Source organism: Micromys minutus (genome assembly GCF_963924665.1).
Source record: "Micromys minutus genome assembly, chromosome: 30".
Lineage (NCBI taxonomy): Eukaryota > Metazoa > Chordata > Mammalia > Rodentia > Muridae > Micromys > Micromys minutus.
In genome coordinates this window covers 26,019,861-26,045,778 of record NC_137965.1, presented here as the reverse complement: position 1 = coordinate 26,045,778, position 25,918 = coordinate 26,019,861, and the positions used below count along the sequence as shown (strand labels likewise).

General features: G+C 41.4%; 2 protein-coding genes across 2 annotated transcripts; one reads left to right on the top strand and one right to left on the bottom strand.

The window, feature by feature from the left end:
- The first annotated feature begins 1,787 nt into the window (after positions 1–1,787).
- Positions 1,788–5,682, top strand: PDCD2 (programmed cell death 2). The gene is made up of 6 exons (XM_080941695.1): positions 1,788–2,074; positions 2,441–2,680; positions 3,344–3,466; positions 4,384–4,487; positions 5,260–5,373; positions 5,499–5,682. Exons 1-6 carry the CDS (start codon positions 1,792–1,794, stop codon positions 5,655–5,657), a joined length of 1,023 nt encoding a protein of 340 aa, XP_080797821.1. The 5' UTR covers positions 1,788–1,791; the 3' UTR covers positions 5,658–5,682.
- A 3,978-nt stretch (positions 5,683–9,660) lies between these two features.
- Positions 9,661–24,801, bottom strand: TBP (TATA-box binding protein). The gene is made up of 8 exons (XM_080941677.1): positions 24,692–24,801; positions 21,364–21,527; positions 19,884–20,251; positions 17,583–17,670; positions 13,104–13,195; positions 12,334–12,501; positions 11,111–11,205; positions 9,661–10,378 (listed from the first exon to the last, which is right to left on the bottom strand). The coding sequence occupies exons 2-8, from the start codon at positions 21,415–21,417 to the stop codon at positions 10,299–10,301; spliced, it is 945 nt and encodes a 314-aa protein (XP_080797803.1). The 5' UTR covers positions 21,418–21,527; positions 24,692–24,801; the 3' UTR covers positions 9,661–10,298.
- Positions 24,802–25,918: the final 1,117 nt, after the last annotated feature.

Genomic DNA, 25,918 nt, shown 5'->3' with positions numbered 1-25,918 from the left:
ACACAAAGAAGAGACTCATAAGACACAAAGAAGAGGGAAGGAGGAGGATTTAAAGTTACCGTAAATCGTAAATTGAGTAAGATCACAAATGTATTCTTTAACTGAGCATGTTTAGAAATAGGCTGACCCCTTGGAATTCTCCATGAATAAAGCCTCATCCTCCACACAAATAAAATCTCCTTGATCCTGATCAGAGCGACCACTGCTTTGGATGTCTCTCCTGTGCTTTCCCTGCTCACTGAAAGTAATTAATCTTTCTGCACTCTTTGGTCTTGGGTGTGCTTTATTTGGCTCTGCATGCACCAAGATGGGAACCCTCTTCATTCACTAACATTACTAATGTTGACGAAAAAACTACAGCTCTCACCTCAAAGGCAGTTAAAGCTTATTTGGAGCCAGTTTTGAGTGATCACGGATCAGGAACAGGTCTTCCCAAGTGCAATGTTCCAATGTGGAAGCACTTTCATGGAGGTTTTATTGTAACAGAACAAAGAAAATTTGAAATGAAGATGCTGTAACAGTGCATTGGTGAAAACATTAAGTAGTCAGTTAGAGAGGAATCTCACATAAAAACCTCAGATGCCATCTGATAGCATTCTTAGTCTTTTGATTGGTGGAGAATAACATGTTGTTAATACAGTCCAATGGCCTTTATCTGTTTATCAGTGTCTTAGGTCTGACACAAAAAGTGGCCACTAAGGGTTCTTTAAGGGACTAAAGACAATCCAAGAGAAAGCTTTTTTAAAATCATTTTTTTTAAAGATTCAAAAAAGTTTTATTAGTTGACCAGACTTTGAAAACAGCTCCTTCCTAGGAATTTTCATTTACACTAGCCAATAAAACACTTTTGTGGGGCTAGAGACATGGTAATTAAGAGCACTGACTGCTCTTCAAGAGGTCCTGAGTTCAAATCCCAGCAACAATATGGTGGCTCACAACCATCTGTAATGAGATCTGATGCCCTCTTCTGGTGTGTCTGAAGACAGCTACAGTGTACTTAATATATAATAAATAAATAAATCTTAAAAAAAAAAAAAAAAAAACCAAAACACTATGTCTTTCTATTTTGCTGGGATCCTGTCTAAATTCAAAACACAGGAGAGCAGGCCCTCCCTTTGAGAGAAAATAGGAAAATAGTAAACTTTAACATTAATTGTGATTAGCGACATTATTTAGGATGTATTTAGTCTCAAAAAATAAGAGAATAAGAAACTGTCTCTAATCTGAGACAGGGTAAACAAAAACTGTCGACTTCTGCTTTCGGAAGCCGACATGCCCCTTTCTCTTCCAAAAGGAGCATACAGCTGTTTTTCTCCCTTAAGAAGTGACCACCAATGTCCACTTAGCAAGTTCCGTTTGCTAAAGATGAAACTGTCTTAACAGAAATCTGAAAATTCGGCTTCTGTAAAACTTGCTCAGCTCCGGGAAAACCTCTCTTGAAGCAGGGACGTAAAAAGATCACCCTAAAATAATCACAAAGCTCATGCCAATACCTAACCGTATAAACCATGAAATGTTTCTGATCCGGGCTGAGTCTCTTATCCAATGGCTAAAGGCTATAGCTGCGAACTAAAGCTTTTGTCTAAAGTGCTGAGAATGCCCCCACTCCCTCACCAGCCTTAGGATCTAGAATCAACACCTTAAGCTCAGAGGTCGGAAACAGCGTCTGGTCTTCGCGTCCCTGGAAACAGTGACAGCGCGGTGGAGGGGTGGAGAGGGCCCGCCTTCCGCCTTCCGGTCTAACACGTGACCACCCCCTTCCGGCCTTGTGGGCTGAGTCCTACTGCGAGCATGGCTGCGTCTGTCCCCGTTCCGGTGGAGTTGGGCTTCGCTGAGGAGGCACCGGCCTGGAGGCTGCGCAGCGAGCAGTTTCCCAGCAAGGTGGGCGGGCGGCCCGCGTGGCTGGGCCTGGCGGAGCTGCCGGGACCCGGGGCGCTGGCGTGCTCGCGCTGCGGCCGCCCGCTCGCCTTCCTGCTGCAGGTGTACGCGCCGCTGCCCGGCCGGGACGACGCCTTCCATCGCAGCCTCTTTCTCTTCTGCTGTCGCGAGCCGCCGTGCTGTGCCGGCCTGCGAGGTGAGCGGCCGCTGGGACAGGACCCGGGCGAGGGCTGCCACGGGTCTGAACCCCGGACGGAGGACGACCGGTTGGTGCAGGTGGTTGTATTCTGGTATCAGAAAGAGTCGCGCCCCTTTCATCCTTGGCCCGGACTCTTTAGAGCTAGCAAGTTACTCGTGTCAGACGGAGCTTCTGGTTTTTCTGGTTAAAGCACGTTAGCTTTCAGTTTTATCTCCTCTCATAAAAACTGTCCTCTGAAAGTAGGAACCTTAGTTTTCCTCCTTAAATGACATTGTATGAGGTGAAGCGCTGAAGACGGTCCAGATGTTTGAATTATTTTGTTTCATTGAAAAATACTCACTTACCCTTTACTCTTCATTTCAGTGTTTCGTAATCAGCTACCAAGGAAAAATAAATTCTACTCCTATGAGCCCCCTTCTGAAACGGGAGCTTCGGATACAGAATGTGTGTGCCTCCAGCTTAAGTCTGGAGCCCACCTCTGCAGGGTTTGTGGTTGCTTGGCCCCTATGACATGCTCTAGGTGCAAACAGGCACATTACTGCAGCAAGGAGCATCAGACATTAGACTGGCGGCTCGGACATAAGCAGGCTTGTACACAGTCAGGTAAGACATCCCTGCTTTCAGCCTAGCTTCACTGCTTCTGCCAACTTCAGTTTCTGGTTAAAGTTGAAATTAGAAAACATAAAAGTTTTAGGAACTGGTAATACCAGCTTTCTTAACAGGGAAACAGTAGTTACCAGCGGTCATGCAAAAAGTTTCGCTGTCTTTTGACAGCACATGCATGCATCCCTGATCTGATAAGATTATAATGAATTCTTAATTGTCCGGGGACTGTATTCCTGCTTGTGTTGGTGTAAACAGATGTGTGGTGTAGTACAGGAAGTTATATATGATATCCAATACCAGAGAACAAGTTAATTAACAGTCGGTGTGTTATCTTTTAAATTTTGTTGAGCACTTAGTGGTGGTACCTATCTGTAGTCCTAGAACTCAAGTGCCAGCTGCAGGATTTGGAGTTTGAGGCCAATCTGGGCAACATGGTGAAAGCCTGTCTCCTAACAGTAATTCACGTAGCAGCTTCGCACATGTAATGTCTTACTACTTCACGTGATGGCTTGCATGAGGCTCTTTGATGATTGCCCTATAGCACAGCAGCTCTGGTATCCAAACCGTGATGAATTCAACACAACTTTCACTTTAGCAATGGGAAAAACTTAGGTCTTCAAAACTGAATGTTTATTAGTGTTGGGAATAACTTTCTTTTAGACCTTACGGTTCCAGACCACAATTTCCTGTTTCCAGAATTTGAAATTGTAACAGAAACAGAAGATGAGATTGTGCCTGAGGTTGTAGAAATGGAGGATTATTCTGAAGTTACAGGAAGCATGGGTAAGGAGTATGTGTCAGTCCTGTTTGTCTGTGATGAGGCAGAGAATGTCTTGGTAGAAGATGGTAGATCACAAGTTACTGCAGAACGAATGACGAGAGAGGTCCTTTGTGACATAGTCTTTAGCTCTACTTTCAGATACATACTTTGGTTATTAGTGGGTGTGGCAATAGATGTATAATCCCAGCTACTCAGGAGGCTTAAGGCAGGTTTGAAGCCCAGGGACAGATAGGGCTACCAAGTGAGTTCAGGGCAAGCCTGAACAAATTTGTGAGACTCTGTCTACAAGAATAAAAGTGATGGGGTTGAACTCAGCATAGAGCATTTTGCCTAATGTGTACCAGGCCCTTGATTCAATTCCTGGTTCTGAAAAACAAATCTCTTTAAGCATCAGAAACTATTTGAGGTAAAATGAAGAGACTTGGAGATCCTGAAGTTTGATATGAAGCAGAGTTTCGGTACTTGACAATTAACTACAGTGTATGTTGAAACATTTACAAGATAAAAATTTCAAAGTGCTTCCCTGAAATTATTGTGTGTAGTGAAGATCTGGTTTGGGAAAAAGAAGTTGTGAGGTGTTTGCCTCTGGGAGTGTCGTAGGGTCCTCTAAATTATTGATGCTTTGTTTTTACACTTGTCTGAGGGAATTTCCGTCCTCGTGCATCCTGGCTCTTTATGGCAATTCGGTGTAATTAGGTAATGCCACCTCAAAGATGGACTGCTGTCTTCCTGAGCCATCCTCCATATGAAACCTTAAAGACTAGATTTATAATGATCGCACCCTGACCTAGAAATAAGCACTAATGTTACTTGAATAGTGGAAGCTATCTAATTAGACCTAGGTTCTCCATACATTTGAACTGTGAAAGTGGGGTTATCCCAGCATTCCATAGTTCTTGTGTGTTTTTTCCTTCCCCAGGGGGAGTACCTGAGGAAGAACTAGATTCCATGGCAAAGCATGAATCCAAGGAAGATCACCTATTCCAAAAGTTTAAATCCAAAATAGCCCTTGAACCAGAGCAGGTAAATTGGTATTTATACTTCCTTCATTGTGTTCTCAAGATGATAGCCACACCTACTTTTAGCTTATAAAACCTCTATGATTCAAATGCCTATAGACTGTCTACACATACATATCTACACAAATATTAAACAAAAGTTACAAAGGCAGCTTCCTAAAAACACTGGATCAAGTAGTGTCCAGGATAATAGGAAGTTTTGATCTGGCTATAAGACTTAAGGTGGTTTTTGGAAATGGTGATAAGTCTTAATCAAGAGACAGAAAAAAAGACTAAAGCCAATTAAAGTGAATTTACTTTTTAAAACAATTTAACCAACCCCATGTTTACCTCCTTACATATCGTTTATTAAGCATTTAAGGATCCTGGCTATATATGAAGAAGTGCTACCTTGGGCCACATTTTGTATGCAGACTCTAGTATTTAGTTAGTACAGTGTACTGATAGAGTGGGGCCAACACCTGGGGCTGAACCTCATAACCTGAGTTAGATCCTTGGGACCCTCACGGGAAGAAGTTGACTTCAACAAGTTACCATCTGACTTCCATACTTACACTATGACACGAGTGCTGCCTGTGCATGTGTGTACACAATAGTTTTTGTTTCAGAAAACTCTGATGTTTTAGGGAGGAGTATCACTATTAAGGAAATCAGGTGAAATAATGGCTTTTGAGGTTTAGGGATGTTGGCAATGTATAAAAGCACATGTGGACTGTCTCCAAACAATCCTCACATCATGGTTCCATTAGAAATTCTTAAGATATGTTGATTTTTAGATTCTCAGGTATGGAAGAGGTATTGAACCCATCTGGATTTCTGGTGAAAATATTCCTCAAGAAAAAGATATTCCAGATTGCCCATGCGGTGCCAAGAGAATATTTGAGTTCCAGGTATGACCTTAAATAATTACTATTTGTAGACAACTTGCTCTAGGTGGCTCAACATGCCAGATTATAGGGCTATAAAGTCAGAAAGTGCTCTTCCGTGACCTGTTCTTCTGCTGTCCTCCCTCCAGGTCATGCCTCAGCTGCTGAACCACCTAAAGGCCGACAGACTGGGCAGAAGTGTGGACTGGGGCATCCTGGCTGTCTTCACCTGTGCCGAGAGCTGTAGCCTGGGCACTGGATACACAGAAGAATTTGTGTGGAAACAGGATGTGTCAGATACACCTTGAAAAGGGTTAAATTCCTAAAAATAAATGTTCCTTAAGTTACCAAAGAAGTATGAAGATGTTGATTTAATGTCTGTGCATTACTAGTGCCCAGTGACAGGGAATTATTTGAGGTATATCCACAACAAAGGACAATAGTGGTATTGCTATAAATGTCCCTGGACACCAAGAAGGGTATAAACTAACAGCAGGATATCATTATTGATGTTCATGGCCTGTTAATTTTATAGAAATATTCGTGTGTGTGAAGAAAAAATCTGCTAGAGAGATGGCTCAGCTGTTTGTTTTATTATTATTATTATCATCACTGTCATTTTAAGTATATCCATGTTTTACTTGTGTATGTGCGTCACAAAGTGCCTGGCACCTTCAGAGGCTAGATGATGATGTTGTGTTCTGTTAGACATTTGTGAGCAGCTGGGTGAGTACTGGAAATCAAACCTGGGTTTTCTGCAAAAATAGTGAGGGCTCAGTTAATCTTTGAGCCAGCTTTCCAGCTCAGCTATTAAGAGTGTGTGCTCCTCTTCCAAAGGATCCAAGTTCAGTTCCTAACACTCACATAAAGCTCACTACTACCTCTAACACCTTTCTGGACCCTATGGGCATGCATACCCATGTGGCATAACTCTCTCAGATACACAAAACATATACATAAACAAAAAATAAAGTCTTAAGAATATCCGTAAAGGGAAGCTCTACACGTATATTTCTTATAAACCACCACACCCACAGCATTTCCCCACCTATAAATTTACAGCTAAAGAGGTAACAAATCTGTCTGGTACACAACAAAGAGAAACTGAGCTTTGTTAGACTAAGTAGGACAAAGGAGAAGCCAGTAAAGCAGAAGTACCGGGAGCCTGGATTTGAGGCCCTACTTCAGAGCTGACCTTGAAAAGCCAGGGGACCTGCTTATAGAAGATTGACAGACTAGACCCTGTCTTCCCTTTGCACAGTGTCTTCACAGGCTGACAGGAAAGTGAACAGAGGAGAAACTGGCCCTGGAAGCAGTAACCTGCAGTAACCTGAGTAAGGGGAGGGGAGGGCCTGAGCCTTCTTCAGGTGTGGGGTGTTTCATATGATATACTGCCAAGCAATGGCCAAATCTTAAGATGTTAATGATGTTTCCAGATGTCACTTAAGTTCCCAACATCAGAGATTCACATTAAGACAAACCTGAAGAGAGCTGTGTTCTTGTTCACTGAATTCTAATCTGTCAGCCTTTACAACTTTAAGAGGCCACATCACACTCTACTTCCATTGACTTTCTGACTACAGACAGCATGTTATATAAAGTACATACCACCTGCATGTACATTGAGACTTGTGGGATTATTTACAGATTTCTATGAAGAACACTTGTTGGTTACCAAGCTACTTTTAAGGGGGAAATGCTTTTCGTTTTAACTTGAGGAAGCTAAATCAATAATAACCACATAGAACAAATAGTATAGTCCATAGCTGTGGAAGGAATTGGCATCAATTAGTGGCAAACATGTAGAAAACATGACTCAGGAAAAGACTTGGACAGAGGTGTGAGTGTGGCTTCACATCCCAAATTACCAGCAATGCTGTCTGCTCAAAATGAATTACATAAAGTTCTAAATGCTATGGGCTTTTAAAAGTAAATGCACTAAGGCATTTAGAAATGGCAAGGGCTATTATTTGAGGATATCCCTAGGCAGTGTGGACATGAATGTACCCTGCTAGGCACTCATTTGAGTACATCTGGGTCAGTCTTGGAAGTCCAGAGATTCAGGCTACCCTGGGCCGCAAACAGTGCCTGCTCAGGCTACTGGTAGCAAGATCCCTTCTCAGTAAAACCAGTCTGTTGATTTTTGTCAACTTTTTACAGAGACCTAGACATAACTGGGAAGAGGGAATCTTGAGAACATGGCTCCTTAAGATTGACCTGTAAGTAAGTAAGTCTGGGGGAATTGTCTTGACTGATGTGGGCAAGCCCAACTCAATGTGGGTGGTGTCACCCCTGAGCAGGTAGTCCTGGGTTGTATAAAAAAGCAGGCTGAGCAAACCAGTAAGCAGCAGCATTTCACAGACTACAACTATACGCTGAAATAAGCCCTTCACAAAAGTTTTTTGGTCATGGTATTTTATCACAGCAAAAGGAACTCTAAGGAATCACATTCTCAAGAGGTCTGCTGCATGTGTCATCTAGGTATACTACACTTAACATTCTGGTAAATGCTAAGGGTTCTACTCTGGATGTAGGGCAGTTACGGAGGCCATTCCCTGCAAGCATGAGATCCTGTGCTCTATCCCCAATGAGGACAAAAGGATATACATAATGTAGAACCGGTTAAATGAAGACCTTGGTGAGCTCTAGAGGTTTATAATCCCAGCTACTTGAAAAAGGAAGGCAGAATCACTGAGTTCATGGCTACCCGGGCTAAGCAACCCTAACCAACACCTAACTCTGTCTCAAACAAACAAACCAAAAAGCAAGGTACATTAAAGCCCCAGCCATTAAAACGTTGAAAATAAATACCAGAAAGAAAAAACAAAATTACTACTTATCAACTATGACGTACCTAGAACTTAGGGTTCAAATGCAATCAACTCTTAACAGTAGTAATAAAAGTTCAGCAAATAGATCGGAAAAAGTTAAATATATACCAACATTTTCCCTTAAAGTGTTATGAACAATTAAAACAAGAAACTATGATGAAACAATTAACTTTTATGAATTGGAAATGCCCCATATAAAAAGAATTATAAAACTTCAAAAGAAACATGGAGAATACCTGTTTACATGGGGAGATGATCTTAGACATACTAGAATAATGTCTTTCCAAATAGTTCATATGTTACTGACATCAGTAATGCCTGGGATGTGCAAGAAGGGATACTTTGTACACTTCTGGGAGGTTGAAATCTAGTACTGCTTATTAAAATTTAAATCACATAAACCTATAATACAGCAATTCCTCTTGTAAAGTATACTATAGGAATCTATGTATGTATTCAAACACATACAAGAATACCTGGTCCAATGCTGTATAACAGTGTATACTGCCATCACTAGGGGAATAGTTCAAACCATTGTATCTAGGAAGACGTTACATTATATTGTGGAAGTATAGCTACAAAGAGTTAAATTCGCAAGAGAACATATGCTTCAGTATTTTTCCAAAAATGAAATGAAAAGCGGGCCCAAAGAACGGATTTGCACATTAAAAATTATAAAAGCAACCCAGCTGGTAACTTTAACATCCTAGTCCTTTGCCTGACCGACCACACTTCACAAGTCAATAAGTCCCCTCCCCACCCCCCACCGCCAATTCCACAGTTCCTTCCCATACCTGGTCCTGAGTGACAGGGTATATGACAAGCACTAAGGACTAAAGCCTTATTCTCCCAGCTGTTGGCATTCAGTGGCTCTCTTCTCAGTCTAGTAACCCCAAAGTTCCAGGACACTCACGCCACTGGGAAAGTCACTTACTAGTAGTGTTCCCTCCCTGCCTGCTGCTACTGTCAGCATACTGGAGAGCTCAGTCACAACAGAGCAGAAGATGAAAAGTTACAAGACCCACTCACGAATCTGGAAGTTACCCTGGGGAAACAGGAAAGACTGGGAAGAAAAAGACTTCCTTCTGATTACACATACTTGGAACTGTCAAAATGTACTTTTAGAATTAAAAAGGACAGAATGCCCTCCAAAATAACCCAAGTCTTTATAAATGCCTACCAGCCATGACAAAAATATTATACCCGAGAAGTAGCTATCTGTGGATAGGGCACCAACTTCTCTACTTGAATTACTTACTCAGAACCCTCCTATGTCTCTCACTAGTTGTGGAACTTTGGGCAAGGCTTTGGCAAAGGCTGAAAAAGGAACAGAACAACTAATTTGGTGAAGATCCCAGGCGCGGTGGACTATCTAGGAAATGAGGAGTTCAATGGGGATCATAAAATCAATGGCATGTTCATTCCCATAGCAACAGACAATAAATGTTAACCAGACAGACAAGCAAACAAAACAACGGTCTCAGGCGTTATATCTAAAATAAATTTCTTTGATAGTATGATCACATGACTTACAAGGTATCATTTATAACAAAAATCTAACAATTTACAAGCTGCGTTTTTGTGCAGAGCACTCTTTAGAAAGAAAAGTATGTACAGCCATTTGTTTTGATTAATACAACTATTCAGTCCTGCAATACTGGGAAGGTGGAATGTATCTGGCACAAAAATAACTCCTAAGAGTTACAAACTAGAAAAACAACACTTTTAAAAAAGATTTTTACTTTTCTGGTAGAAATATAAAAACGGCTTGTGTGGGAAAGGCTAAAATAAAAAGTCCAATTGTACAGGTGGCTTGAACACTTAAAAGTTCTGTCCCTTAAACCAACAATCACCAACAGCAGTGTTTAAAATCTAAATATAAATAAATGGGCAGTGCCGCCCAAGTAGCAGCACAGAGCAAGCGACTCACAGTAATGCTGCAGGGTGATCTCAGTGCAGAGGAGGGAACCTTTCCAGTACCCTGCAGTAGAACACACAGTGCCACTTCATGCTGCCACCTGCAACTGAGTGTCCTCACAACTGTACCATCAGTGGTACCAAAACTGACTGGTTTTAAAAAACACGTGGGTAGAGGAGGCAGGAATACATGGCAGACAACTATGTGGTCTTCCTGAATCCCTTTAAGATGGGGTAGATGTTTTCAAATGCTTCATAAATCTCTGCTCTAACTTTAGCACCTAAAAAGACACATTGGAACAGAAATGAGATAGTTAACATTTCTTAAAATAGAAAGTAACATCATTACCTTAAAACATAAGTACAGTTCTCTCCACACCAGGTTAAAACAAACAAATGTTATTAAAACAATAACACAATCCTAGCTGCACCCCCATTTTTTGTGACAGGGTTTCTTTCTCTCTGTAGCTCTGGCTGTCCTGGAACTTGTGTAGACCAGGCTGGCCTGCCTCTGCCTCCCAATTACTAGGATTAAGGGCCATGCCCAGCTAGCTCTCCCGCTAGGTTGTTAGAACAGTATTTTCTTAGCATTTTAAAAGTGCCACACATAGTGATCTTTAAACACCCTAGACCATCATTTCCTCACTATATAGTTGTCCTAGGCCAGGACCCACATCAGCGAGACAATATTCACCCCCTAGTCTAGTTCCTTCCCATACTTGGTCCTCGGTGACCTTGAGATCTTCTCAGTCACCTTACCTTAGAATTGTACTCTAATAGCCTGTAAGGTGCAGGGGGCCAACTGAAAACAGGCAGTGTTCCCTCCCTGCTTGCTGCCACAGTCAAGCTTGGTCTAGCTGATGGCTACAGCAGCAGACTCTGCTGTTCTCAGTCTTCCTTCTCATGAAGGATAGGATGGGATGAAAAATGTAAACAAAAGCATCCTTCCAAGTGGCTGACAACTGTCCCAGCATCCTCTGCAGTTTCAGTACACTACTTCCCTTTCAACTTACCTGTTAATACAACTTTTCCAGAAACAAAAATAAGGAGAACAATTCTGGGTTTAATCATTCTGTAGATTAATCCAGGAAATAATTCTGGCTCATAGCTAGAAAGAAAATGGGAATACAGTTTAGAAGTCATCAGTTTTTTTGTGTTTCTATACAAAGAGGCCTTATGCCAGAAAGTACTGAGTGAACAATCCAGGTATACACAAGTAGGAAACCGTCACCAGTCAGGAGTCATCTGTCATGGACATGGCGACCAACTACTGGCTACATGTCCTTCTATCACTTAATGCTGTCTTCACAGACTCTAGATTTTCTGTGATAAAAACAAGAGTTGTATACTAACGTCTGATCCCCATTTAGATTCACTTTGAGTTAGTCTAGGTATAGCAGCTTATCAAAATCTCACCATTCACTCCTAAGCCAAGAGTGACAGTCAGCCCTGTAATCATCTTACCTTCCTGAATACAACTATTCTGGAGCTGTCTATTTTTCTAACAGGTGACTTAGCCAGAGTGAGAAACCAGACATGAGCTTGGGAATGAACCGACAATGCCCTGGTCATACCATCTACCTGACTGACATCAGTTAATGACTGGAGAGATTTCTTAGTTCAGTCTACAAAAGGATCTGCCTGTCTTGTGAGTGATCTGGAGACAGGTCTATGAGGGAGAGCATCATGAGTGAATTCCTGAAACTCAAACAGAAGTTTCTACATTGAAAATTGCACCCCAATATGCCAGGGTTAAAAGTATCATGTGTAGGGGCCATGGATCAAGAGGAAGCTGGTGAGTGTGGGGAACAGGTAAGCTGCTGTGGCGGCAAATAGAGAACAGATGCCAAGATAAGGATGAGTAGGGATGCTAAGCTAATCTGTGGGTTGATGTCATGGTGATACATGTTTGGTAATGTCCAGGTAGAGAAAGGCAAGGAATAATACCGGGCAAGTCTACCTCTGCTCTATACTGTGCTGGTGTGTTGACAAAGAAAGACTCAAACTAGGAGAAAAGTGGTAGAACAAACTACCAATTCACGTATTTATATCTAGTTATTGACTAACAAAATGGTAAGGCGCACGGGGGAAAGGAAATGGGGACTGTAAGGACAGTAGAGAGTGCAGTAGCACAAGAGCAGCAATACCTTGTGTTCACAAGTACTTAACTTGCAATTACATCATACACGTACGTCATCCTAAATGGAAAACTACTGTCCACACTTCTTAGACCTACCTACTGAACTGCTGGTGGGTCAGCACAAGGCCTTCCAGCCTTATGGGGAACTTCACATCACAGCTCCCCACCATGTTCTGGATCTTGAAGTCTAAGAACTTAGCGGGGAAGCCCAACTTCTGCACAACTCTAGCGTACTTTCTTGCTGCTAGTCTGGATTGTTCTTCACTACAGAAAGGAAAATCAGTGAGTTATGTATAGAACCCTAATGGAATAATTTAGACGAATAACAAACAGAGTCTAAATTAGGAAAGTAATTAGACTATCCCTGTGCCCTTAACAGAAACCATAAATATACCAAAACATCAGCCTTCTATTTGGCACATTACTGCCAAGTCCTTGGATTTAAAGGACTTGATGTAGCGAGTGGTTCAGTTAGCATGATCACTGTCATTACCATATTCTAACCTATACATTTCTACTGAAATGTAAACTTTATCTCTATAAAAAATTAGTAAAATGTATTATTGAGGAATACAAATTCTATCTTCCTTTACACTGAATCTCAGTTCTCTATTAGGACACTACTACTGGATAAAAACTGATTTTCCAACTCGGAGTTTTCATCTGAACAGTAGAATGCAAATGGCTGCTACACCAGAGCACAGGAGATCAGGAGTTACAGTCAGTGTGGGCACCAAGCTATGCAGAGTAATCAGAGCAAATCATCCCAAATAACGTGAGTGCCACCCTGATGACAGAGGACGGTAGAGCCTTTTCTTTCATAGTCATAATCCATTCACCAGAAACAAAGCATTCCTTAAGGATACCTCTTGGCTCCTGTGCACACCATTTTTCCAGAACTGAAAATCAACGCAGTTGTTCGTGGCTCTCTTATTCTCATGATGACTGCAGCAAACCGCTAAAATGGTCAGAAAGAAGCATTAAAAAGGTGTGAATGGAAGGGTAAAAGAAAAGTTGTCTTTATGTTGAATGATTAAGAGACTGTGATTGAGGAAAGCTGTTGTGTTATAAGTCCTAGGTCAGACAGTCTTTGCTATTCCTATCAATGAACTTAAAAAGTATTACTTAAAATGTTTTTTAAAATTCTTTTTCTTACAAGTTTGTCCAACTAAAGCAACCCACGAGTACTGAAGTCAGCACTGCAGAAAATACTTAAAAGGAATGCTACACACAAAGGAAAAAAGTCAGACATGAAAGCTCAGGAAAGAATAATAATCTTATGAGGAACTGATGAATAAATGAGAACCAAGAAAGAATCAATCTTCAGACTCAGTAAACCAACTAATTCCTAATGAAGATAGAAAAAGCCAACCATAAATGTCAATCAATAAAATTTCAGGAATCAGATAATTTTTTCAGTAATAGCTCTAAATGTAAATCTTAACTATCTAATGAAAAGACAGAGACTAGTTGTTTGTTCTAACCCCACCATTTGTTGACTGTAAGAAGCAGACCTCCATGGTAAAGATACCTGCAAACTGAAAGGGAATGCAAAGGAAAATAATAAATAGAAACAGAAAACAAACAGGAGTTACTACACTCATATCTGACAAAAAAGGCTTCAAACAAACATGAGATGAAGCTACTACATCTTAATAAGGGTGAATGGCTCACCAAGTAGATATGACAGTTGTAAATATTAAATACAACAAAAACTTAGTTAATCTTCCAGTTCGCCTTATACTCAACTAAAAACCTGGACATGAAATAGATCCCACATTTCCTATATTTAAGACCTTCTTTCCCTTAATCTCTAGATATTGCTACATTGCCAGTTTAATAATGTCACTCAACTAAGTACAGGGACACATAGTTTTAAATCCAGAATTCAAAAGGCAGAGACAGAAGAATCTGAGTTTGAGGCCATAAAAAATAAAATCACAGTATAAAGTATGCAACCCTATTACAGACAGAAACAAGGCAGGGAATGTTTATACAGAAAAGTTTTACGACCTAGGACTCCACTTGGGTTTGGGCTATGAATATACCCTTCTGCTAATAATGAACATGGCAGCCCGAGACCCTTAGCTGCATGCACAATACACACATAGTCCTCTCCGAACCCAGAAACCCAGGACCCACACCTGCACAGATTATATATAGGACACTTAAAAAAATGGAATAAGTTTCTCCTTCCTTGATGATGGTCAAACACATTCAGTTAAGTCCAAGTATAAGGCGTGTGTGCTGGGGGGGGGGGGGGGGGGTGTTGATCAATCCTGATTGTTTTGGATGCAAAAGGCAAACTGTCCTCTGAGTAAACTCTTAAGGAGAATCCTCATTACCTCCTTATCCCCATGCATATCAGTAAGTGAGCTGCATCACTTCACAGACACGCTCTATAACCTGAATCTGCTTGTCAAATACAACACCAGGCCCCTAATAGCCAAACTCCTCTCTCCTTTAGCTCTGTAGATCCCAGGAATCTGGGCCCCTTGATGTCTTTCTCATTCATGCAGCACATCCTCACTCTTCACAGTATATTTCTTTCTGATCTGTACTAATGTCTATAAAGGAACTGTTAGTTTGGGATCTCTGTGGACCTTTATTTAATTCATTGAATAAAAAGCAAAGAAGCTCACAGGAGAATGTATAAGGCACTCCCACAGAAGAAGCAAGAGGTTTTCATGGCTAATATCAACTAAAAATATGCAAAAAAGGAGGGGGAAACTGAGATTCACTGGTGAAGGAAATGGGGCTAACCCAGCAAAACTAAGGTAGGGTACTGAGACCAACAGCCAGGTTATGGTATAGACAATGTCGAGGGGTCTGAAGAATGATCAAATAACTAGAATTGTGTGTGCCTTACTGACCTATCAAGTTGTAAAAGGACAAAAGCCCGATTAACCTCTTCCTGGCCACCAATTATCAGTAGCTGTCCTGAGTTTTTCCCTGTTGCCTTTTCTTTTTCATTAATAAAACTTTAAAAAAAAAAGATTTGTTTATTAATGAGTACACTGTAGCTGTCGTCAGACCCATCAGAAGAGGGCATCAGATCCCATTACAGATGGTTGTGACCCACCATGTGGTTGCTGGGATTTGAACTCAGGACCTCTGGAAGAACAGTCAGTGCTCTTAACCACTGAGCCAACTCTCCAGCCCCTAATAAAACTTTTATACATGTATTGATGCACACACACACAGAGACATCTTATTTTCTGTTATTAAAGGGAATCTATGAGGTACTGGTTCCCACAGTATAGGTTTACAGGTACTAGATGGCCCTTGGATGAATGCTTCCCAGTTTAGAAAACTATTCCTACATATTTTCTCAACCTAACCTTCTACTTCAGCACCTAGGCATCCAGACAGCTCTCTATCTAGACTTCACAACTGTCTGCTTATCTGTCAATGCAGGTGTTCCCTATAGAAAAAAGAGAAAAAAAAATCTTTCTTACTGGTGCACGTTAAAAAAAGCCTTTTAACATATACTAAGCTGTTATCTTTAACACCCAGTAGGCTGTTGTGATGATTTGTGTATGGTTGACCCAGGAAATGGCACATTAGGAGGTGTGGTCTTGTTGGAATAGGTGTGTTGCTGTGGGAGTGGGATTAAAACCCTCCATCATCCTCGCTGCCTGGAAGTCTGTTTTTCACTAGCAGCCTTCAGATAAAGATGCAGAACTCTCAGCTCTGCCTGCACCATGCCTGCCTGGATGCTGCCCTGCTCCCACCTTGATGATAATAGACTGAACCTCTGAACTTGTAAACCAACAAAAATTAGATATTGTTGTTGTAAGAGTTGCCTTGGTCATGGTGTCTGTTCACAGCAGTAAACCCCTAACTAAATCAGCTGTCATCTTTAGCACACACTAGGCTGTCATCATAAAAACTGGTGCTTTCTCACTCATAACTCCTTTTTAAAGTTCCAATGTTATGGCTTGAATGACAATGGACCCTAGACTCATATATTTGGATGCTTAGCCACATGAGAATGAAACTGTTTGAGAAAAAATGAACGATTAAGAAGTGTGGCTTTGTTGTGTGGCTGAAGCAGGCTTTGAAACCACAAAAGCCCAATCCAGTCACAGTGTGTTTCTCTTGTCTGCTGCCTTCAGATCAGAAAGTAAAGTTACTGCTCTAGCACCACGCCAAGCTGTTTCTGGCCATGGTTACCGTGGGCTAACCCTCTAAAACTGTAAGCAAGCCCTGAACAATTGTTTTATTTTTTTAATAAGAGGTTGCTTTGGTGGTAATGTCTCTTCACAGCAATAGAACAGTAATTAAGATACATGGTGGTACAGTTAAGTCTTTGATTTTGCTAGGCCAGTGCTCTCCCACCAGCCATACAGGTCCTGCAGGTTGTGTATTAGAAAAACCCTCTGTGGCCATCCCACCCAGAACACATTTGATCTCTGGGATGGTTTGTATATGTTTGGGCCAGGAAGAGGCAGTATTAGGAAGTATGGCCTTGTTGGAGTAGGTGTGTCACTACAGGTGTGGGCTTAAGACCCTCATCTTATCTGCCTGAAAGGGAGTCCTCCACTAGCAGCCTTCAGGATGTAGAACTCTCAGCTTTGCCTGTACCATGCCTGCCTACATGGTGGCCAGCTCCCACCTTGATGACAATGGACTGAACCTCTGAACCTGTAAGCCAGCCCCAAATATTGCTGTCCTTTATAAGACTCGCCTTGGTCATGGTGTCTGCTCACAGCAATAAAAGACAACCGTATCTATCAAAAAACCTTAAAAGGTATGCAAAGGCAGGAAAGCACGCAATAAACTTCTTGTACTTACAGCCAACAATTACTACTGACCAGTCTGTTACCACCCATATAACCATGCCCAACTCTTCCACAGTACTACAGAGGTAGATGCCCCAAGTATGTCACCAGATCTGCCTCAGGGTCTGAATGGAAATCCCGCTTTCCCATTTCATGCTGGGTACCCGCTACAATATAAATGTATAAACCTTAGTTTATTGTATGCATTTCTACATTAGAGGGCCACATATATAGTAGGTATTTAATAAAATACAAGTTAAAGAACTGAGGACTCAGATTAGTGGACAGCACTTCCCTCATGTGGTTAAGGTCCTAGGTTGAAACTACAATACTGCAAAACCAGGAAAGCAAAACAAAATGAAAACATTTCAGAATGAACTTTTCTTTTCCCACGTACTTAACATTCAAGATAAGCAGGATACATACTCATTTTGTTGATATCAAAAAAGAAGCGTAATACAAATTTTCTCGTCAATATTTCGGAGGAATTTTCTGTTTATCTCATACATGTATTAAATGAAATACATACTTTCATATTAAATACATGAAAATGGGTCTGACCTTGGGATTATATTCAGCATTTCTGGCACGAAGTGCAATGGTCTTTAGGTCAAGTTTACAGCCAAGATTCACGGTGGATACTATATTTCTGCAAGAAATTTGAAAAGAAAACATGATTAAGATTGATGATTCATTGTTTAATTTAAAGAAAATATAGCAAAACCATGCTGACTTTAAATGTCTAAAAAGTGCTCCATACCAGGTATTCTCACTTAGTACTCAAAATATACTATGAGGTGGTTAACTATTACTTCCATATTCAGACAAGCCAGCTGAGCTTCTAGGGAATGGGCTACCTTTGGCTTGGGATGTACATGACTAGCCAGCCTAGCCACAAATCCCATCTTAAAGACCAGGGTGGGTAGTGAGTGTCCTGAGAAATACTTTAGCTGCTCTTCCAACATACAGAAGGAAGTGCACATGAATGTGCACAGAAGCCGTCACTATCCACTTGGGTCTAAAGGACTGTTTCATCCACTGTATCCCATTCTTCAAGTACTGTTCTGTTTTCATCTTAAGACTGGGTTTCTCTGTATAGCCTTGGCTATCCAGACTAGGCTGTCCTGGAACACACAGAGATCTGCCTCTGCCTCCTCAGTCCTCCGATTAAAGGCATGTGCTTCCTCCACCTGGCCTAGAACTTTTATTAAAAATGGAAACATAGCAAACTCAACTTTTTTGTAGTTTTCTAGGTCTTTCAAAATAGACAGACCTGAAATGAACAATGTCATCAGATGCAATTAATAGACTACAACTGTCACATAGGAACACTACCATACTAAGAACTCTTGAGTCCAGACAACCAGCTCTAGTTCACTGTTGTTCCCAGTTCTCTTCTCTCTACAAAGAATACTTTTGAAATCTAGTGACTCGAAGTCTTGCTGAAAAGCAAGGCAACACAGAGCACATCTGCAACGTAGCATGTGGGAAGCTTAGGTAGGAGCATTATCAAGAATTCAAAGCCAGTTTGTATTTTACAGACAGCACCAGGCTAGCCAGGTTTGTCAAGTGAGACAGTCTCAAAACTATCCTCAAAAATTTAATTTAAAAATTAAATTTTATACTAGTTTTCTCTAGTACATAATCATAAAGCCAGGTAGATCAAATTCCCCCAACCTAGGAAATACTAAGAATAAAATTCTTGTTTTACTTAAAAATGAACTTTACTCAGCATGCCCATACATGAACTGAGTTTTCAGGTTCACTTTGGTATACCTGTCACAAACTGAATCATGCAAATGATGAACGTATTCTTATTTTAGAAAGTTAAATATTTCCCTATAAGGAATAGTATTAGATTATGGAAACAGTAATGCGGCTGACGGCATGTTCTGTGGATATGGAAGGAAGTGTGTCCGAAGCTGGTTCTCATATATGACTTTTGTCTGTGGACATCACACAGGCATGCAGAAATAGTTTAGAGCAGTGCAGACAAGGAGTGCTTACAGGCCTTATCTCTGTAAACTCAAAAGTAATCTTCAAATGGTATAACGCAAGGAGTGAGGTCATGCCACAGCTTAAAGAATGAGCGTGGCTCACAGTGACAGTGAGGGAAACTGAGTGTAAACAGGAAACAGCCGAAAGCAGGACGGTGGAGTTAATAAACACTCTTCAGTCAGCCACTAAGCTTTCTTAAAGCAAAGCTATATTCTTGTTACCAAGTGGTATCTGCAAAGTTTGGGCTGTTTCAGGAAGAAGAAGAAGAAAAGAAAAGCCTGAACCTCCCACCTTTTTTACATTTGGGAAGTATTTTCACTTAGACAGACATTTCATGAAGACAAGAACTGCTGTCCTCACTCTGAGAGTGACACAGTGACATAGATCTTCAAAGACATAAATATAGCCCTCACAGGCAAAACTGAAGAAAACCTGGACCCCTAAGACCTGACATTTGGCCAAGGTGTGATACAACTAGTCTGTGACTCTGCCAATTAGATACAAGAAAATGTCCACAGTACCAATGAAGTTCAGTTTGCATCTCAGTGGTCAAAATACACGAACACGAGCAACTCCACTTCTAAGGGAAAGTCTTTGCTGAGAGCACTGACCCAGCACGGAGCTTTAATTCCTTGTCAAGAACAGATGAAGTCAGTATAACAGAATTACCATGGGGTTCCTTCCTTAAGGAAATCCACTGTCTGAAAGCAAATAGTGTAATAGCACTGAGTGCCACCTTTGGTGCAGGGACATAGGACGGGGGACACAAACAGAAAAACCATGAATACATACACACGCACACACTCACTCACTATTATGTACAGGGGGTTGGGGGTGGTGTGTACACAAGTGAGGGGTACTCACTGAAGTTGTGGTACAATCCCAGAGCTCTCAGAGGCTGGTGTGGCAGGAGTGATAGGGGTCATAGGAGTCATTGGTGAAGGGTACAAGGGGGTGGTGCCTGGCAATGGTGCAGTGGTCAGAGTCTGCGAATGGAAGAGTTGTGGGGTCTGGCCTGAGGCACCCTGTGTGGATTGCTGAGATGTTGATTGCTGCACTGAGGCTGCTGCAGTTGCTACTGCCTGCTGTTGTTGTTGTTGTTGCTGCTGCTGCTGCCTTTGCTGCTCTTCCAAAATAGATAGACTATTGGTGTTCTGAATAGGCTGTGGAGTAAGTCCTGTGCCGTAAGGCATCATTGGACTAAAGATGGGAATTCCAGGAGTCATGGCGCCCTGTGGAAAGCAAAAAGAACAATGATTCAGATACTGATGTTAGGTAATTTAGATTTTTTCCTAGTGGAGTCCAAGTAAAGTATAAAGACTGATGTTTTCTGAATATAATGGGTCAATGGCAGAGAAGAATTTGTGTCCTGAGATGCATCACTGTCCTCTGTAGTACTCAACACAGTAGATAAGCACTTAGGATTTAAAATCTGGCTGTCATTTATGATATGCAAGAAAGATCTTAGCCTCTCAAGCATATTTAGACCACAGAAAAAGCATACGGCCCTATTTAGAGTACTACCCAGTAACCAGGTGTAGTGGCACACAACTTTAATCCTAGCTCTGGAGGCAAAGGCAGGTGGGAGTTTGAAGCTAGCCTGGTCTACAATGTAAGTTTCAGGGTTGCTGTTACATAGAGAAACACTGTCTCAAAATACCAACCCCTTTTCACCACAGTACTACTCAGTATATGAGGACTATCCACTAACAAAGCATGTGTCAGTTTTGGATGATGGGTCACACAGACGATGGATGACAGGCTCATGGGCGCTACTACTCTAAAAAGTAACTTATTCTACCAAAAACGAAGATCAACAGAACCTGAGAAATATCGCCAACTGCCTTTTCTATAATGTTTGAATGTTTTACAAATATAGATTTAATTGTAATATAATTAAAAGTTTTATTTATACAAATAAAGTAGATTTAATTATTTATATGGAGATGGAAGAACACAGAGATGGTAAAATTTGTAACAATCTAGGTTTAATTCTATTGCAAACACACACACACACACACACATACACATGCACACGTTTAACATCAAAACTAATGATTAATTTTGAAAGCAGATTTGAGTAATCTTTGGATAGGAAAGTGATTGCAACAGGAGCAAGAAGAAACCTTCTGGAGTAAATAAATGTTCTATAACCCATATAGATGGATACACTTCCCAAACATAAGAGCATCTTGTCTATCTAAATCAGAAATTTTTACAAAGTAAAACAAGCTTGAAAAACTTACAAATCCATATTCAATACAGCATGGTTAAATGTCACTTTCTTTTGCTTTCTCTTAAAGGGAACGTCAGCCCTCCTTGCCCCTCCTATTGGCCCTATTACCTGTGGAGAGGCCAAGCCCTGAGCATAAGGTGGAAGGCTGTTGTTCTGGTCCATGATTCTCACTTTCTTCGGTACTCAGACTTTCCCTAGAGCATCCTCTGTATATCTCCTTAGAAACGTCTTCAATTTCCTGGATTATCTTCACACACCATGAAATAGTGATGCTGCTTGGAAAAATACATTTTAACTTTAATAGATGGACACAGGTTTCACGTTCACACAAAATAAACACATAAAAGTATTTTGGACTGTGTGTAAATACACACATACACACAAAACATGAATATATGTATTTTTTATTCCCAAAGCCTTGTCCATGTGTCATGTAAAATCCCCAACAAAAACTAGGTTGGTGTATGCTTAAATATTCTGATAGTACTAAAAATTAAGGTGTCAAGATCAATAATAAAAACTATTAGAGAAAAAGCTGTCAAGAAATGGTTCAGCCGGGGCTGGAGAGATGGCTCAGTGGGTTAAGACCACTGACTGCTCTTCCAGAGGACCCAGGTTCAATTCCCAGCACCCACATGACAGCTAACAAATGTCTGTAACTCCAAGATCTGATAACCTCATACAGACATGCAGGCATAATACCAACACATATAAAAATAAATAAATCGAAAGAAATGGTTCAGCGGGTAAAGGCACATGCTGCCGATCCTAATAGTCTGAGTTAACCCAAATGGTGAAAGGAGAGAATAGACTCTCACAAGCAGATTCCTCACATAAATGTAATTTATTTTATATGTGTAGGTATTTTGCCTACATGTATGCCTGTATATCACTTTCATGCCTTGGGGGCCTGCAGAGGCCAGAAGTCAAAGGCCCTGAAACTGAACCACCATGGGGATATATACATATATATACACATACATACATTCACACACATATACATATATATATTTAAAGTAAATATGGGTCTTTGGATATACAACTTGTAACTTTGAAACCTGTGTGTTCTTTGTGAACTTAGATAATAAATGTTTAGATTAAGATCAAATTGAAGGGTGTGACAGATGGCTCCAACCTGATTCTCTGGAAGAGTAGGCAATGCTTGTAACCTCTGAGCCATTTCTTTCACTAGGGACCAGCCCTTTGTACCACCTTCACCCTCACCTCCCACCCCCAGCAAAGAACTAGGGCGGTGGTGGTTGGGGGGGGCGGGGATAGGGGTGACACCTCGGGAAACGAATTCCTAAGCAAACTGTATAAGAAGAGAACACTTAATTTGGCACTGTTTGTGCAGCCCTGTTAGGTCAATTCTGGTTTTTAAATATGCTGCTCAGTTTTATACGATTCACAGTACCTCAAACATAAAGCGCCATAAATAGTGAACTGGACACAATATACTTTAGGTAATCATTTTTTGTGTGGGTGCTCCAATTTTAATTAAAGGCAGACTAAACAATAGATAAAACATTATCTTATTAGAATACATTAATGCAAACCAGGCCTGGAACTGGGTTTTTTAAATCATCACTTCTTGTAGTGATCACGGACATGAAATATGAATATGGATTAAGAGATTATGAAATGTGCTGTTTTTCCTTTGTAATAGTAGCAGTGATAGACCCTAGAGCCTCCTAAATAGTAGGCAAATGCCCACCTCCAATTCTTTAAAGGTACTTTTTTCTTAAATCAGTTCATGTGGACCAACAGCTTGCTCAGAGATGCCATAAGAACTGAACGAATCAACATTCCAGATACAAAGATAAAGAGGATGCAGTCCTTATCAAACAATTCAATCAAAAAATATGCAGAGAAGTATAAATACTTAGCAAGCACTAAAATTGCAGGCGTTTACTAAGTACGGCAAGAAGCTGGAAAGCTGAAACCAGCATACATGTCTTCAAGACACCTGTACCTACTTATGACTGGACTTGGCATTTGTGATCATGAGTGAATGTTATGGAAGAAAAAATACAACTAAAGTCCAGGGGCTGGAGAGCTGTTCTGAAGTTAAGAACACTGCTGCTCTTTAGAGGAACTAGGTTTGATTCCTACCACCAACATAGTTACAACTAATCTAGTCCCAGGGAATCCAAAGCTCTCTTTTGTCTTCCATGGGCCCTGAGCACGAATGTGATGCACATGCAGACAGATAAGCAGAGCATTTATATGTGTAAATCTTTTTAAAAGTTAAGAAAGACATAACTAAAGTCAAGTACCCTTATGAGAGGCCAGAGATCTCACAAAGCAGGGGCAAACTAACACAGGTCTAGCAAGAGGAACAAAACCAAACAAATCAGCGCTATGGTAGTACAAAGGACAGAAGTGAAATGGGGACAAAGCCTTGGAAGAGTATGCAGTATGTGACAGTCTGAGTACGTAAAGTCAGTTCAGAAGATGACAAAGCAGCTGTAGGTGGGGTTGCATAATCCAGGGTATAAGATGACATTACAGAGCAAAGAGAACAGTTAAAGGATTTTAAGGTGCAGTTTGAGTATCTCCTTTGTCAAAGAGCAGATAAATCTGAGAAAAACTGAAGACTGAAAATTCAATTTTAGAGACCACTGCTTTAGTTGAGCTCCTCCCCCCCCAAAAAATGGTTGGATTTAATGTCCAAAGTATAACCAGAGGTTTATCCAGATCACTTTTTGCAAACCACGTTTACTAAACGCTTGATTATATAAGACTGGGGAATTTGTAGTATGCTTCGCAGAGTTCATCTTACACCTGCAGACGATACTAAACCATCTTTTCTCAACTGCATCTTAAAACCGCAGTAATCGCGGCATAAATATATTTTTAGATTGTTTTCAGCTTTTGGAAACTGAGCCATCAAACTGAATATTTGGGAAACCAATTCTGCACAGTCTTCAAGCGTCTGCTTTACCCAGTGCAGCATCTTTTCCCAGAAAAAGCCTACCCGGAGTTTTGGAAAACCACGTTATAGAGAGACAGCGCGTAAATAAAGCAGCGTGCGTTTTTATGCTAATCTCGTCTGAGTTTGAATCTCAGGCTTCTGACGAGCTGTTCCGTCTCAAGATGCAATTCCTAACAGAATTCTTACTGGGGACAGAACGAGCAGACTCAGGCCTAGGTAAAACTGTCTTCCACCGGGGAAAGCAGCGGAGACGTGCGGTGCGCCGGGCTGTCCTGTGCCAGCCCCTCGGAGATGCTCACACTTGGCACTGGGTTTCATGATCCCGCAGAGGCGGTGGTCCAGAGACTGGTACTCGCGGAGCCGCCGCAGCCCGCGCGGTGGACCGTTCCCCGCCTGGCCGCGCGCCCATTCCACGTCTCCTCCGGCAAACTCCAGGGACCCGCTGCAGAAGTCGCCTTTGTTAAGGCCTCCAAGCGGAGAAAAGGGAGAAAGGACCGTTACCTGGGCACTGCGGAGAAAATGACGCGACCACAGAAACCTAGCCAAACCGCCTGCAGATACCGGCCACCGCTACCGGACTCGACCCCACCGAACGCCTGACGCACATTTTGATGCCGTCACTTCCGCCAGTTGCGCTCTCGACTGGAGCCGGGCTTGTTGTGTGTGAGCTGGGAGGCTCTGGCGAAGGAAACGAGGGGTCCGGGCTCTCAGCAGTTCCGGGGCGGCAGTCAAAGGGAGGTGCAGCGAGTGTAGCGGGAAGAGTTGGGGATGTGGCAATAGGGAGCAAGCGTTCTAACACTGAACTACATCCTCAGTCTTTCATGTTTTGTTTTGTTTTATTATTATTATTTTTGGGTTTCTTTGAAAAAGAGTTTCTCTGTTGTAGCCATGGCCGTCTTAGGGCTCCAACTCAAGAGATCGCTTGGCAAGCTCACTTTGTTCTGTAGAGTTGAATGATAGTGGTAGTTGCCTCTTAGAGATTTGTGAGATGGGTAACGTGAATGGCAAGCAGATGCTCATCGTGTTCTCCGTGAATGTTAACTTGCTTCTAAAGAATAGCAAAAGAAGCGTCTACGTAGTCATAGATTCATTTCTATTTTAGCTCTGCGACTACAAGCTCTCTTTGCTGTCATGAGAAAGGTCAGCTGTTTCTTAGACTGGTTATTTTGTTTGTTTTTTAATATGTATTTAATGTATATGAGTCCACTGTAGCTGTCTTCAGACACACCAGAAGAGGGCCTCAGATCTCATTACAGATGGTTATGAACCATCATGTGGTTGCTGGGAATTGAACTCGGGACCTCTGGAAGAGCAGTCAGTGCTCTTAACCTCCGAGTCATCTCTCCAGCCCCTTAGACTGGTCCTTAATGCTTGACTGATTCCAACATATCTCAATTTTTTCCTCTGTGGCTCATCTAGGCATATACAAGTGTTGTTCTGCTTACTTCGTTTCCCTTGTGTTTTGCACTATTAACAATGAGGTAATGAGCTCCTTTAGGTTAGCGCACCCCCCCCCCCCGTTTGTGTATGATGGACAGTATTGTGTTATGTGTATAGATGTTGAATAGGTTGTCTAATATGCATAGATTCTAAGAAGTACAGTATGCATTTTCTCCTAAAGGAAACATTTTCTCAGGAAACTTCAGAAGACCGGGGAATTAAGAAAACTTAACAAAAGACTGACAAGAGGCAACTTAAGAGAAGCGGGTTTTATTTTGGCTTAATGCT

Bases quoted from the DNA above. Each gene is read 5' to 3' on its own strand.
- PDCD2 (XM_080941695.1), top strand. From the start codon at position 1,792: ATGGCTGCGTCTGTCCCCGTTCCGGTGGAGTTGGGCTTCGCTGAGGAG. The intron at 2,681-3,343 runs GTAAGACATCCC...ACTTTCTTTTAG, and splicing joins GCAGGCTTGTACACAGTCAG to ACCTTACGGTTCCAGACCAC. The intron at 5,374-5,498 runs GTATGACCTTAA...TCCTCCCTCCAG, and splicing joins AGAGAATATTTGAGTTCCAG to GTCATGCCTCAGCTGCTGAA.
- TBP (XM_080941677.1), bottom strand. From the start codon at position 21,417: ATGGACCAGAACAACAGCCTTCCACCTTATGCTCAGGGCTTGGCCTCT. The intron at 11,206-12,333 runs GTAGGTCTAAGA...TTTTCTTTCTAG, and splicing joins ACCCACCAGCAGTTCAGTAG to CTATGAGCCAGAATTATTTC. The intron at 10,379-11,110 runs GTAAGTTGAAAG...GTGTCTTTTTAG, and splicing joins TGGAAAAGTTGTATTAACAG to GTGCTAAAGTTAGAGCAGAG.